At 52.7% G+C, this 14,445-nt stretch overlaps 2 protein-coding genes across 3 annotated transcripts in view; both read right to left on the reverse strand.

The window, feature by feature from the left end:
- On the reverse strand, positions 1-11,864 carry Spacdr (sperm acrosome developmental regulator). 2 transcript variants are annotated; one of them, XM_048368239.1, is made up of 3 exons: positions 10,223-11,864; positions 2,389-2,691; positions 1-595 (listed from the first exon to the last, which is right to left on the reverse strand). In XM_048368239.1, the coding sequence occupies exons 1-3, from the start codon at positions 10,316-10,318 to the stop codon at positions 365-367; spliced, it is 630 nt and encodes a 209-aa protein (XP_048224196.1). In that variant the 5' UTR covers positions 10,319-11,864; the 3' UTR covers positions 1-364. The 2 variants fall into 2 exon arrangements, with proteins under 2 accessions (XP_048224196.1, XP_048224199.1); XM_048368242.1 differs by lacking the exon at positions 10,223-11,864 and adding an exon at positions 3,160-3,767.
- Tsc22d4 (TSC22 domain family member 4) overlaps positions 4,621-14,445 on the reverse strand; it is a 13,279-nt gene continuing 3,454 nt past the window's right edge. The window contains exons 3-5 of the mRNA XM_048368223.1: positions 11,871-12,031; positions 5,556-5,604; positions 4,621-5,299 (exon numbers count right to left, since the gene is read on the reverse strand). Of these exons, the coding sequence (XP_048224180.1) occupies positions 5,090-5,299; positions 5,556-5,604; positions 11,871-12,031 (420 nt within the window). The 3' untranslated portion in view covers positions 4,621-5,089. The remainder of the gene's footprint in view (positions 5,300-5,555; positions 5,605-11,870; positions 12,032-14,445) is intronic.

Raw genomic sequence — 14,445 nt, forward strand, 5'->3', positions numbered from 1 at the left:
CTAAGTTCAAGCCCCAGGACCATCAGGGAAAAAACTCAGCATCACTCCTACATATAACAGGATTTCCAAACTGGAGTGCCCCATCCTGGCCCACCCAAAGCTCTTCCATTCACAAGCTCACTCATCTACTCAGAAATATCTGATATTTATTAATCAATACTTTGATAATCTTTTTTACAACTTGAATAAACAGAGAAGGGGAATAGGTGGGACTCCCAGGCCTGGCCTTGGGGCTCCCAATGGGAGTTAACTGCATGAAAAATGTCTCCTTACCCACAACTTCTGGCCTGTTGTCCTGACCCCTCTTTATCCACCTTACGTAAGAGTGAGGTGGGGATTTCTGAGGTTCTGGGGCTCCCCCCACCTAGAGGGGACTTTGGGCATCTTGCTTCAGGCCTGGCACCGGGTCAGTGGGGGGAGATGTGTGGGTCCGGATATGATGTCGCCTGCGCCGCTCCTGTCTGCGGGACAGCCGTCGTAGTTGTTTCCGAATGGCCCACAGCACAAGGTATACCTCTCGCAGCATTTCAGCCTCTGGTGTATCCAAGGGGGACCGGACCCTCATTTGAGAGGTAATTGAGGAAGAACTTACAGACTGCAAGAGAAAGAGGTGACATGCATGCAGGCGTGCAAATCCCTAGGTAAGGGTTAAGCTCATTCTGCCTCCTCCATCAGACTCGTTCAAATATACTCCCTCCAAAAAGCCTGCTTTGGTCTGTTTACACTCTCTACTATCTGCCCCACAGTGCCACATGTTATGCACTGTTTATTCCAAAGACTTCTGTTTTGCCACTCATGGAAAATAGCTACCTTTGAATCCCTACTCAAACCTTTGAATTTCATGGGTAATATGTTAAATATAAGATGATAGCTGGAAGTTGATGGCTTATGCCTGTAATCATAGCTACTCAGGAGGCCAAGATCTAAGAACCATAGTTCAAAGCCAACCCCAGGCAAGAAAGTCTATGAGACTCTTATTCCCAATTAAGCAGCAAAAAGCTATAAGTGGAGCTATGACTCAAGTTGTACAGTGCTAGCCTTGAGTGCAAAAACTCAAGGATAGTGCTGGGGCCCTGGGTTCAAGTCCCAGTACCAGCACAAAAAAGAAAAATCTGAAAATGGCTGCTTTTATCAATCACTAGGGTTTGAAACAAGGCCCGTCATCTTTAGTACTTGGTGAAGCAAATGAGTATGGCAAGAGAGAGAGAGAGAGAGAGAGAGAGAGAGAGAGAGAGCTCAACTTATTTGGGCATAGGCACTGCTGGCTCATGCCACCTATCTACTCTCAGGAGGCTGAAATCTGAGGATGGCAGTTTGTTTTGTTTTGTTTTGGTTTGGTTTTTTTTGGCCAGTCCTGGGGCTTGGACTCAGGGCCTGAGCACTGTCCCTGGCTTCCCCCTGCTCAAGGCTAGCACTCTGCCACCTGAGCCACAGCGCCACTTCTGGCCACCTTTTGTGTACGTGGTGCTGGGGAATTGAACCCAGGGCCCCATGTATACGAGGCAAGCACTCTTGCCACTAGGCCACATCCCCAGCCTGAGGATGGCAGTTTGAAGCCAACCTGGGGAAGAAAAGTCTGAGGCACTATTATCTCCAGTTAACCATCAAAAAGCCAGAAGTAGAGCTGCGGTTCAAGTGGTAGAGCTAGCCTTGAGCAAAAAGGCCAAGCAAAAAGCTCAAGCCCAGAACAGATGCAACAACAACAAACAGTCAAATTGTATAACTTGATCATCCACCAGCTTTGTATGAGTTGTCTCTGGGCTCTGGGATTGCTCCACACCTCCCAGACCCCACAGGCCACCTCTGTTCACACCTGCAATTCGCTCTTCCTGGGCCTTCCCTCCCTTTGCTTCCACCTCCCTTTAGCCCCTTCCCAATTCAAATGAAGAAAACTCTTTTATTTCACTTTTTTTTTTTCTGTCCGTTGCAGGGGCTTGAACTCAAGGCCTGGGCATTGTCCCTGAGCTTTTTCATTCAAGGCTAGCACTCTATCACTTTGAGCCACTGCATCATGTTGGGTTTTCTGGTAGCTAATTTGCCCAGGCTGGCTTTGAACCACAATCCTCAGATCTCAGCCACATGAGTAGCTAGGATTATAGATGTGAGCAACAAGTACCTGGCTCACCCTCTCTTCTAAGAGGGCATTCTCTGTGTCCCCAAGTCTGTATGAAGTGTCCCTATCCAAGCACTCCCAGCTCCCTCTACCTCTCACAATACATCCATCTTGAGATACAGAACCAACAAGGCCTCTTATCCTGTCCTTGATAAACCCTGTTCATCATCATCTTTCAGTGTCTGGCAACCCAAGGGGAACAGGAAAGAATTTCTGGACAAATGAATAGAGGGAGAAATGAGTCACTGGAGATTGGGAGGTGGAAAAGTACTCACCTTCCACCTACACATTTGCCAACCAGACTGCAGGGTAGACAACATGAGCGAGGAGATGGACCGGACAGCTGTGCGGGACAGCTGCATGAAGGAGCGGTTCCCATGGCCTCTCCGTGGCTGTTCTGTGGTAGTGGCCAATGCACAGGGTTCAAGCACCTTGGCACACGCATTCCGACTGGGGGTCTCGACAAATTTTGATGTTGAAAGCTCCATGGGAGTCTTCTCTATCTTCTTCGGCACCAGTTTCTTGGAGCTAGATCGTTCCAATAGCATTGACTCAGGTTTGTGTCTCCAGGAGAAAACCTACAAAACAGAACACAGAAAAGGGGTAGCTGTCAGCAACAGCAAGCAGAAGTCCCTAAATCTGACTCACACCTGAAATCCCAGCTATTCAGAAGGCTGAGATCTGATCATGGTTCAAAGCCAGCCATGAGACTTTGGTCTCCAATTAACTACCAACTGGGAATGGAGGTGTGCCTCAAGTGGTAGAGCACCAGCCTTAACAAAAAGCTAAGGGGCAGTACCCAGGCCCTGAGTTCAAGCTATAATCACACACACACACACACACACACACACACACACACACACACACACATACACACACACAGAGGTAACTTTCACTGGCCTCCTCCCCAAATGTCCTCCTGCAGCCCTTTTAATCCTCCCTGCCTCCTATCCTGTCTTGTTTATTCCCAAGAGGCCAAGGGTGAAGGGACATAGGACAGATGTCACTGGCCAAAGCTCTTATCCAAGGCAATGTATGAAACTCACCCAACTGTTCATCTTTTGCCAAACACGCCTAACCCATCTGAAGAACCTAAAGGCCATGACTGGATATAGAGTTGAAAGTAGGGGCAAAGACAGCTCTCGGAGCAGGGAAGGGACAGGCTGCAAGCCAATGGCTGCCAGTGGAAGGGGGCTTGTGGAAGCTGAGGAGCTTCAAATAGAACAGTGAAGGAAGACCCAGGAAATACAAGGGGGAAACTCTTTCCTAGTGACTCGTCCCAGGCTCTTCCTCCCCTCCCTGAGGCAGGGAGAGGAGTCCAAGTGGATGAGAACCTACAGTAAAGGAGAATTCTAGCCCATTGTGAGAGCTGCCAGGACCTGGCCCCAACCCCCACGACCCTTCTAGCAGCCACAGAGCCAGTCATCCATTGCTTTGACTTTACCAACCCCAAATCCAAGAGAAGAAAACAGTAACTGAGCGCTTGTGCCAGGCCTTTCCCATGGATTGATTATACCATGTAAGTTCCCATCAAGGTATGTTTTATGCTCAGTGCCCTCCTACCCATGAGGTGACTAAAAGAATAATCTAAGTTCAGCCAGGTACCATGGCTCACTCCTGAAATCCTACTCAGAAAGTTGAGATCTGAGGATCATGGTTCGAAGCCAGCCCTGGCAGGAAAGTCTGTAAGACTCTTATCTCCAATTAACCACCAGAAAATAGGAAGTGGAACTGTGGCTCAAAGTGGTAGAGTGCTAGCCTTAAGCACAAAAGCTCAGGAACAGTGCCCAGGCCCTGAGGTTCAAGCCTCATGACTGGCAAAAAAAAAGAAAAAGAAAAGAAAAAGCACAGAATTTCCCCCAAGTCACATATCTAAAGACCTGGAAAAAGCTCCAACCCAGGTTGCCCACCAAATACCAGTATCTGAAAAATTCCTCCAGGTCCCCGGAAGCCCTGCTGCTTCTCCCACAGTCCCCTTCCTCCCACTAGATGGCGACCTTCCTGAGTGTCTAGGACCAGAGCCCAGGCTGCCAGGAGGGGCCTGCTCACCCACAGGGCTCATCAGCCAGCTGAGGGATGGGGGGGGGGGGGGGAAGCGGAGAGGGAGCCACAGCAGCAGCCAGCCAGGCCTGGCAAGGGCACCATGTGCTAAGGAGTCTGGCCTACACCCAGACTGGAGACAAGGGGCCCATTCAGGGTCCTCCACCCCACCCCCAAGCCTGCAGAAGGGACACACTGGGAAGCTGGGGGGGGGGGGGGGGTAGATCCTGTACTCTCACCAAAGGCCTCATTGTGTCTCTTTCCCCCATTAGCACGTGGGCAGATGCTGCCCTCACCACACTTTTCTCTGCCTGGCCTGCCTGCCCTTCTTCCCAGGATCCGGTACTAAACCTCTCTGGACCCACTCTGCTTCCACCAACCCTCCCCCTTCACCCCCACCACAGAATGGACGAGATCTTCAGGGAAGTTCACCCTGGCCGGCAAGCAATTCTATACCAACCTCCAAATTCAAGTTTCTTCAGAATTTTTTAATTATAATTCTTACTTTAATAACCACGTGAATCCCAGAACTTCCAGATAGTGTCCATAGTGCCCTCCCCTGGGCAATGGAGAGGTGGGAGATCTTTGAGGGAACAAGGTGTAAGGGGTATCTGCTAAGGAGCCTCCAACTCCTCCTCTCAAGCCATCTACTGGGGGGGGGGGTCCCAGAACACTGATACCTAGGGAGGGACAGGGGCTGGGATCCCTTGTAGAGGTGGGGGCTCCATCTAACACTCTGTTCTGAGCCTTCCTTCCTCCACCAAGGTCTGGGGGACTAAGGGGAAGACTGGGTAGGGAAGGGGGAACAGGCCAACACTGAGCCTTGAACCCCCAGTTTCAGGGATTTGGGGAGGGGGACATTAAAGCTGCATAGAAAGAGGGGGCAGGCGGTTGTGGCAGCCCCCCCACAAAGGCACATTATGAGGGAAAGGAGGCTCAGACAGAGGGCCCGTTGGGGGCAGGGGGCCCAAGCCGAGGGAGCCCCGAAGAAGGCAGCTGGGCCAGCTGCTCAGGGCTGGCCAGGGCTCGTAGCAGTCCGTTCTCCTGCTCCAGTGCTGCGTTCCGCTCTGCCAAATCACGGATCTGTTCCTTCAGCACCTCTACCTCCTCCCGAACTGCAAACATGAGGTGGGACTTCACCAAGTCCTAGGGAGCAAGGAGACAGGCAAAAAAAAAGGTCACAACTATTGGACTACCCCGACTGCATCCTTTACCCCAGTGCCTTGCGAGATGCTTTTGGACATTCCAAAATAGGAGGGGACATGAGGGAGGGGTGCAAGGATGCAGGACCGGGGATGGGGGGCGGGGGTTTAAAGGACCAGGGAGTGGGATTAAGGGGCTGGGTTAGTATTCCCAAGCAATGGGATACACAGAAGTGGACAGAGACTACATTTCCTCTTACCATGGCTTGTTCAATTTTGTTATCAATGCCAACCAGGCTTCCGGAACCACTGGAGAGACACAGGGAGGTGACAGTTGAGAAAGAGGAGGAGCCAGGTGTCCCTACAGCCCAGCTTTCCCTGGAGCAGCCTCCAGCCTGCACCCCATATTACCTGTGGCAGTAGAGAATCAGGGGGAGGAGGCTTTTGTCCATCCCCCGACAGGGTGAGGATCGTTGCCCCAGCCCCCCACGGCCTCGATGGGATGGGGGGCCAGGTGCCCCTCGGATGGGAGAAGCTCCACGTGGGGAGCATGGGGAGGAGACACAGCCCCTTTTCCGGGGTGGCCCTGGAGCCATCCCTACTACTCGGGTCTCATAAGAGGACACCAGAGACTTGACAGAAACCCCTGGCTGAGCCATCCCTGAGGACCAAAGGTCCTCAACCCTCCCTTTAGTATCAGAGCCAGTGCCTGGGGGGCTCGGAGCCCCCCTAGGCAGAGCGGGATTTCACTGGTACCAGGCAGGCAGAGTGGAGACAGGACCTACAGGGTGCTGGCCTGGAAGATATACACTGCCCCCCCCCCAGCCCCAAGGGAAGGTCTGGCTGCTATTGGCTCCCCAGGGACACGGGGACCCCCTCCTCTGGCTCCACGGTGGGCGGGAATTCCCAGACACACACAGTCTGTGCCAGTGTCCCCTTTTCACCCTGGCACCAATCCCAGAAAGGAGGGGAGGGGATAACAGAGGGAAGTCAGCTGGTAGCCTGAGACAGGGGAGGAGCTGAAGGGTAAGAGGTCTGGCTTGGAGAGAGGCAGCAAGGTGAGGCATAAGACAGCCTCTTCTAACCTCTGACCTGCCTGCCTGCTCTGAGCTAACACCAGCCTCTCTCAAGGCCTCAAGAAAGAATGGGAAGGGGAGGCTCTGATGAGAACCCTCCAAAACACAAAGCCTGCATTATGGATGACCCTCTAGGACCAGAGTCATAGAGGGTGTCTCCCTCTCTCCCACCACAAAGGAGAGGAATGGAAATGGTTACCATAGCAACAGAGCCCTGTACATCAAAGACAGCCTGGTAGATCTGAGGCCTGAATCAAGGGTCTTGGAAGGGTTCCAGAACTTTAAGGAGAAGGTCTCAGGACTTTAAGGAGAGGGTAAAAAAGTGAGGCTGGATGTGGGACATTGGGAAGCCCAAGAGAGCATTGAACAGAGCTGGGAGGGGGACAAAAGGGAGTCAAACCAGGAGCAGGTCAGGATGTTTGTTAAATGACCACCAGAGGGCAACACAGGCCTGGCTCAGCATTCCCCACGGCTAGGCTCCCAGCTGGCCCAGGAACACCCAGCTCTGGGTCTCAGAACCTGGCCTTTTCTCAAGCCCCCTGGGACTTGCACCGGCCCACTTGACCTGTCTCACCTCTAAGGCTGTCTCTTGCACACCCAGGTCCCCTGCCCCTCCTTCTGGTCCACCACCCAGCCCAGCCCCCCCAGCGTGGGGACCTTCCACCTTGCTTTTCAGCAAGGTGACAGGCCCTGCCTGCCAGAACAGCCTCAGAGCCCCAGTCCCACCAGCAATGCCCAGCTGCTCCCGGGGGCCCCTCCCTCCTGGCGGTCAGCTCTAGCCAGTCTCCCCGCAGGGGGATCAGCCCTCAGTCCAAGGTGACCCTTGTTGAGGCTCTGCCACTAGGAAGGGAGCGTGAGAGAGCTGGGGATTTTCCATTTCCTGTCCAAGCGTGGGGTGCAAAAGGCACTGACAGGTAGAGCAACCAATGGGGTGACTAGCCCTGAGAGAGCAGAGTGAAGAAGGACACCTGGGCCCAGAGATCTGTCAGAGTGGAGGGCGGGACAGTGTGTATAAAAGATGCCTGTAATCCTATCTACTCAGGAGGCTGAGAGCTGAAATTCAGCTCAAAGCCAGTCCAGGCAGAAAAGTTCATGAGACTCTGTTGTTGGTGATTATGGGGTTTTAACTCAGGCCTGGGCCCTATCCCTGAGTTTCTGTGCTCAAGGCTAGCACTCTCGCACTTTGAACCAGAGCACCACTTCTGGTTTCCTGGTAGTTAACTGGAGTTAAGAGTCTCACAGACTTTCCTTCCTGCATGGGCGGTCTTTGAACCATGATCCTCACATCTCAGCCTCTGGAGTAGCTAGGATTAGTGTGAGCCACTGGTGCCCAGCTTCATAAGTTTCTTGTTTGTTTTTTGTTTGCCAGTCCTTGGCCTTGTACTCAGGGCCTGAGCACTGTCTTCTTTTTGCTCAAGGCTAGCACTCTGCCACTTGAGCCACAGTGCCCCTTCTGGCCATTTTCTGTATACATGGTGCTGGGGAATCGAACCTAGGGCTTCATGTATGGGAGGCAAGCTCTCTTGCCACTAGGCCATATCCCCAGCCCCATAAGTGTCTTATCTCCAATTAACCACTAGAAAACCAGAATTGGGGGCTGGGAATATGGCCTAGTGGCAAGAGTGCTTGCCTGTATACATGAAGCCCTGGGTTCGGTTCCCCAGCACCACATATATAGAAAATGGCCAGAAGTGGTGCTATAGCTCAAGTGGCAGAGTGCTAGCCTTGAGCAAAAAGAAGCCAGGGACAGAGACAGTGCTCAGGCCCTGAGTCCAAGGCCCAGGACTGGCCACACAAAAAACCCAAAAAACAGAAGTGGAGCTGTGGCTCTAAGTGGTAGAGAGTGCTAGCCTTGAGTGAAAGAGCTCAAGGCCCTCAGTGCCTAGGCCCTCAGGTCAAGCCACACAACCAATACCCTTCCCTCCCCCCCCCCCCAAAAAAGCCATCTTCCAGCTATTCTAATCCAGGACACCTGGGTGGAGACTAAGACCACCACAAGAAAACTCAGTGGGGCAGGTGCTGGTGGCTCATGCCTGTAATCCTAGCTACTCAAGAGGCTGAGATCTGAGGATAACAGTTTAAAGCCAGCCTGGGCAGGAAAGTCTAATGATACTCTCATCTTCAGTTAATCTCCAAAAAAGCCTTAAGCAGAGCTGTGACTCAAGTGGTAAAGTGCTAGCCTTGAGCAAAAATGCTCAGAGACAGCGCCCAGGCCCTGAGTTTCAAGACCCAGGACCAGCACAAAACAAAACAAACCCTGAAACCTCCCTACCCCACCACACACACACTAAAGAGGGACCAGCACACGAGGAACACAGGCCCTGCCTCTGGCAGACACTGGGGCAAAGATGCCAAATAAGTTCTTCATCCTTGCCAGAAATAAGGAAGAATACAACAATAAACATTAGTTGGCTGACAGATAACTATCTCCTGTTTGTCTAGCACTGGAGAGTTTTGACAGCACTTACCTTGTGACATTCTAGCATTAACACTTCAAAGCACCAGGACTCCAACAACCCAAGCCTGCCCTTTAAGAACTCAGGAAACTAGCTAGCTACTCAGGAGACTGGGATTTGAGGATCAGGACTTGAAGCCAGTACAGGCAGACAAATCTGAAACTCTTACTTCTAACTAGTAAAATGCCAGAAATAGAAGTATGGTTCAAAGGGTAAGAGCACCAACCTGGAGCAAAAAGGCTGAGAAAGCCCAAGGCTCAGAGTTCAAGCCCCAGTACTAGCACAAAAACAAAACCCACTAGAGGTTTCAGATACAGCACCATACCCCCTGGAATGGTGCCGTGTGGAGCATACAACAGGGAAGTCAGCTCTGCAGGGTTCTTGGGCTCAGGGTGGAGGACAGTCCTACAGGCTGGTCAAATAAAGGTCAAATAAAACAGTTTCCATTTGAAGATCAGATAAAGATGTAGAACTTCTGGGAGAAGTAGGGAGGTTCAGAACTTGAGGACAGGGGTCAGCCCAGCTCCCAAGATGTGTTCTCTGAGCCCCCAGGGAATGGGCTGGAGGCCAAGAAAGTAGCATTCACACTCCCAGTCTACACGCCCTCCCGGATCTGTGGAGCCTGGGAGGCGGAGCCAGGCCAAGAAGGGGGAGGGGCTGGCTTCCAGCCACTCTTGGGTGAGCTGTCTTAGCCTGGCCTGGAAGAAGACATACTAGCCACTGTCTTCCTATCCCAACTGAGAAAAAGTATGGCAGGGGTGGAGTCAGGCTCAGATTTCCTTTGCACTCTAGGGCATTTATGGCTGAGTGACCTTGGACACATCTTTCTAAAACTCTGGAGTCTGTTCTTTTTGTTTTGTTTATCTGGAAGAGAATCCTGTGACTGTTTTTAGAGTTGCTTGAGATTAAGTAGCATCTGACCCCAAGGAAAGCACCAGATAAGAGAAATCTCCCAGGTGATCCATACTATAAAAGCAGGGACCTCCCCGCCCCACAGCCAAGGCCAGTCATATTCTAGGTCATACCTTAACCCTCCCAGCCTCCCATAGGGGTATAGGGAACAGCCTACAGGGACAGTCTGAATTCACCAGGCATCCTAGTCCCCATCCCAGATTTAAGGACTTGGTAAGGTACCCCCAGTTCCCTGGGTACCTCTGGCCCACCTTCCCTCTTACACATTTTTTTTTTTTTTTTTGGCCAGTCCTGGTGCTTGGACTCAGGGCCTGAGCACTGTCCCTGGCTTCCTTTTGCTCAAGGCTAGCACTCTGCCACTTGAGCCACAGCGCCATTTCTGGCCGTTTTCCATATATGTGGTACTGGGGAATTAATTGAACCCAGGGCTTCACATATACGAGGCAGGCTCTCTTGCCAGTAGGCCATATTCCCAGCCCCCACCTTCCCTCTTATATGGGGGAGGGGGGTCCCATGCCATTTGAACCCTGGTCTCCATCCAGCTCCAGCCACAGAAGACAGGTGATATGGGGGCTCCATACTCCATCCCTGGGGTCAGGGGGTGGCCCAACCCAAACCCACAAGCCTAGCAGGGTGGGGCCTGAGCCCCAAAGCTTTAGAACAGGGCAGCCTCAAGTGGAGGCTGGGAGCCGGACCGGTCAGACTAGGGTGTGCAGAGGGGGTGAAGCAAAGGGAGGGAGGGAGGGAGAGAGGGAGGGAGGGAGGGAGGGAGGGAGGGAGGGAGGGAGGGAGGGAAGGGAAGAAAGGAGGGGACAAGCCTAAAGAACAGAGCAGAGGCCTCAGGAGGCAGAACTCTTAAGAGAAAGCTGGGCTGTGAACTCAGGGTGGAGGAGGGGCAGGACATTCTTGGGCCAGGGAACCTCCCAGATGGAAGGGGGTGTGGGTGGGGAGCGCTGAGAATAGCAGCCATGGGGGGGGGGGGGCAGGTGACTCTCCAGGCCCTGGCCCTGGCCGACCTCACACCTCACACATTCCTGGGAGCCAGCTGGGAGGGAGCTCAAAAGCCACCCTGCCCTGCCCTGCCCTGTCCTGTCTGGCACCAGACCCTTGCTCTTCATCCCATGGGCCCCTGGCTTCCCCCTTCTCCTTCCTCCATAGGTACCCACTGTCCCCAGTGCCTGTCCCTTTCCTTTCATTCATGGGCCTCAGTCCTGATTCTAAGGGTGGCACCACTTAGGAGGAGACAGGAGTGACACCCCCCCCACACACACACACCTGGAATGGGGCCCTCCAGCACCCACTCACCACTCAAGAAGCCCCACCCCTTCTTTCCTTGGAAACAGGAAGTCCCTCCCCTCCCAGGCCTCCCACAGGAAGTTCACTGCTCCCTCCCACAGAAGTACTGGCTCCCTCTCCTATCAGTCCACAGCCCGCAACCAGAAGCCTCAAGATTTTGTTCCTCCCTTGTTAGCAGGCTGACATTCCTATGCATGTGGAAACTGTAGCCCTTGAAACAGAAAAGTCCTGCCCACCCTGCCACCCAAAGGGGCAAAGCCAGTAAGTCCTGTCCTTCCGGGCCACCCTGGTGCCCAATGAATGGCTCAGCCCCTATGGTATTCCTAGCCAGGTCTGTGCTCACCACATCCCCTGGGGAACAGAATTTTAGAGCAATACTTTCTTGGTACTAGATGTCCTTCAGCCCTAAAGGAGTCTATGTAGACTATAAAGATGACAACTCACAGCCCATGAAAACCTTAAAGGGTAGGGGCAGAGAGAAAGACAAAGCTGGGAGGAGAGCAATCAATTCTCTATTCTAACACACATGCCCAGTGGGTTCCTAGAGTTGGCTTAAGTGACCTCTCAATCTACAAGAGCTCTGGGAATCAGATAACAATGAGTCCCTTCAAACTCTAAAAAAGCCTCTGGCTTGACAGCCAGGGCAGTCCCACCCAGCTCTTCCCACAGAAAGGGAGTGGGTCCCAAGTCAACGTGGCCCAGTGACTATGTGCCAGCCAAGTCTCGAGTTTCTGAGGTCCTTTCCAAGTTCACCTGGGGGGCAGGGAGCACACCTGCCAGGCAGTGTCAAGCCCATCCCAGGTGTTGACCACATGGACCCAACCCATCTACCTACCTATCGTCATCACTGTCCAGGTGACCACTGATGGCCAGCATGGAACGGGCCAGGCTGAGGCTCTGGGCTGCAGCTGCTCCAAAAGGATCCGGAGATTTGTGAACCAAGCTGGCATCGAAGTAGAGGGCTGGGGAGCTGGGTCGAGAGTCAAGTGGGTGTACCTGGAGGCAGATTGAAAATCATCATATAAAGAGAGAGAGAAAGAGAGAGAGAGAGAGAGATCAAAAGGGGTAGGGGGGCTGGTGGCTCATGTCTGTAATCCTAACTACTCAAGAGGCTGAGATCTGAGGATCATGGTTTGACACCAGCTCAGGGAAGGAAAGTCCCTGAGACTTTTTTTTTTTTTGCCATGGGGCTTGAACTCTGGGCTTGGGTACTGTTACTAAGCTCTTCAGCTCAAAGCTAGCACTCTACCACTTAAGCCACAGTGCCACTTCCGCTTTTCTGGTGGTTAATTGGAAATGAGAGTCTCACGGACTTTTCTACCTGGGCTGGCTTTGAACCATGATCCTCAGATCTCAGCCTCCTGAGTAGCTAGACTTACAGGCGTGAGCCACCTACACCCAGTCCTGAGACTCTTATTTCCAGTCAATCACAAGAAAAGCTCCAAGTAGTACTATAGCTCAAGTAGAAGAGTGCTGGCCTTGAGCAAAAGCAACTTAGGGATGGCGACCAGGCCCAGAGTTCAAGGCCCAGGACCAGCAAAAACAAAAGGGGGGGGGCAGAAAAAGAGAATGCAGCAGCCACCTTACAACTTGCCTAAGCCATCTTCTCTACCACTCCCCCTTCTTCAACTTCCAAGCCACCTCAGAAGTCCCCCCTCCAAGTCCTGTCTTCAGTCCTACTAAAAGCAATGAGCAGATTCTGTGGTGTCATCCTGAGTACTGGGGTTTCAGAAAGGGGCTTCAGTCTGGTAGCCTTCCTTCATCTCAGCCAGGGATCCTAAATTAAAGATTATTCAAAAGCTTATCTGTGCCTTTTTAAGGACGTTCAAATGTCACCTCCTTACAAAGGCAATTCCCTACTCCTTGGTCATCCACTGAACTGTTTTGTTTTGTTTTTTTCTTTTACAGCACCGAATACTAAGTGACTTAAAAGTATTTATTGTATCTCCCATGCTAGAAGGTAAAGTTTGTTCTGTGGCTATTTGGAGAATGAATGAATCTTCAGAAACTGGCCCCCAAGTCCCCTCTCATTCTAAGTCTCTTCTTAAACTTGTCTGGGTTTCAGGTGAAAATTTCAGCACCGGGCTTTGGGGGTGGGGTGCTGTGAAGCTGGAGGAGGGGGCATGAGGCAGAGTTTGGGCGTGGACCCACACAGCCCAACAGGCGCTGGGGGCGCTGCAAAAGGGCGGGGGCGACAGGAACAAGACAAGCCGCCTCTGTGAGGCCCAGGAGGCCCCAGAGGCCCCTGTTTCTCGGAAAGCAGGGAACGGAGAGTCCAGGTTGACTTAGAGAAACAGAGCAAGGGAGGGGGCCCCAGGTGGTGGTCCCAGCTCACCATCAATCCCCCAACCCCGCTCAGGGGAAATTAGAGAATCAAAAACTTTTAGGCCAAGAGAAATAGTGGCATTGCACACAGAGCAGAGCACGCACTGTAGGGGCTGCAGTGGGCCACTGGGTCTGTGGACCCAAGGCGAGACCAAAATGTTAGCGAAGGGGGCTTGCTCTGGAAGGGTCTGAGGACAGGCCCTAGGAAACCACAGCTTCTTGCTTTTAGGTTAGGGACTGAATGGAAACAGTTCCCAAAAAGTGGGGGCAGGGGGCAAGCGAAGAGAACTGGGAGCCAGGAGCCGGTGGGAGAGCCGGTCCTGACCAGTCCTGACAGGGTCCAGACATCCAGGCTCAAGATATTTTTATACTGTGGTTTATGCCCATGGCCAGGAAGGGGGAAGAACCCTCATCCTCACACTGCCTGCCTTCCTCCAGCAGCCAAGGTGTTATTTTCTCTTCCAGGGCAAAAGTATCCAACCCTCAGATCCCTGGCTGTCCCCCTCCCCCCAGCCTACCCCATCCCACCCCAGGGACCCAGGCATCCTGCCCCCAGCCCAGACTTGTTCCTCTTTTGGAGACAGGAAGCAGAAAAAGCAGAGAATTTAACCCCTTCCCTTCTGCTTCTCAGTTTTCTCCTTCACTGAAGTGAGTTCACCCCAGCAGCTAGCAATCCTGAAGAGAGGCCCAGGAGTAGAGGGGTAGAGGGTAAAAGGACGAACCAGCCAAACTACCTCATACCCCCAGGCCTTGTAATGTGTACCCCCCCACACACACACCCAATTTCTCAGTTCCTCAGAGAAACCTGGCTTTGTAACAAACTAGAGATGGAGCAGGGATGGTAGCTGATGGAAGAATGAAGACCACCCCCCTTCCCAGCCTTCGGACAAGGCTGTAAGGCAGAGACTAGCAGTGGGATGCCTACCTTTTATGGCCACTCCCAAACACTGGCAACTCCTCCCCCAGGGGGCCCAGCCAGCCACCCATTGGGGCCTTCAACCTCAGCACCTGAGGGACTGAGACTGAGAGGGAGGCAGAAGGTAAAGGTTGTGGTGGGCAGGCCTTATAAACTACAGACATCATGG

The sequence above is a fragment of the Perognathus longimembris genome, chromosome 1, assembly GCF_023159225.1.
Source record: "Perognathus longimembris pacificus isolate PPM17 chromosome 1, ASM2315922v1, whole genome shotgun sequence".
NCBI lineage: Eukaryota > Metazoa > Chordata > Mammalia > Rodentia > Heteromyidae > Perognathus > Perognathus longimembris.

What these genes read in the sequence shown, in the direction of transcription:
- Spacdr (XM_048368239.1), bottom strand. Translation starts at nt 10,318, where the DNA reads ATGGAGCCCCCATATCACCTGTCTTCTGTGGCTGGAGCTGGATGGAGA. An exon ending in TCCCCCATATAAGAGGGAAG is followed by an intron (nt 2,692 to 10,222) that starts GTGGGGGCTGGG and finishes TCTGTTTTGTAG; the next exon opens with GTTTTCTCCTGGAGACACAA. An exon ending in GGCAAATGTGTAGGTGGAAG is followed by an intron (nt 596 to 2,388) that starts GTGAGTACTTTT and finishes TTTCTCTTGCAG; the next exon opens with TCTGTAAGTTCTTCCTCAAT.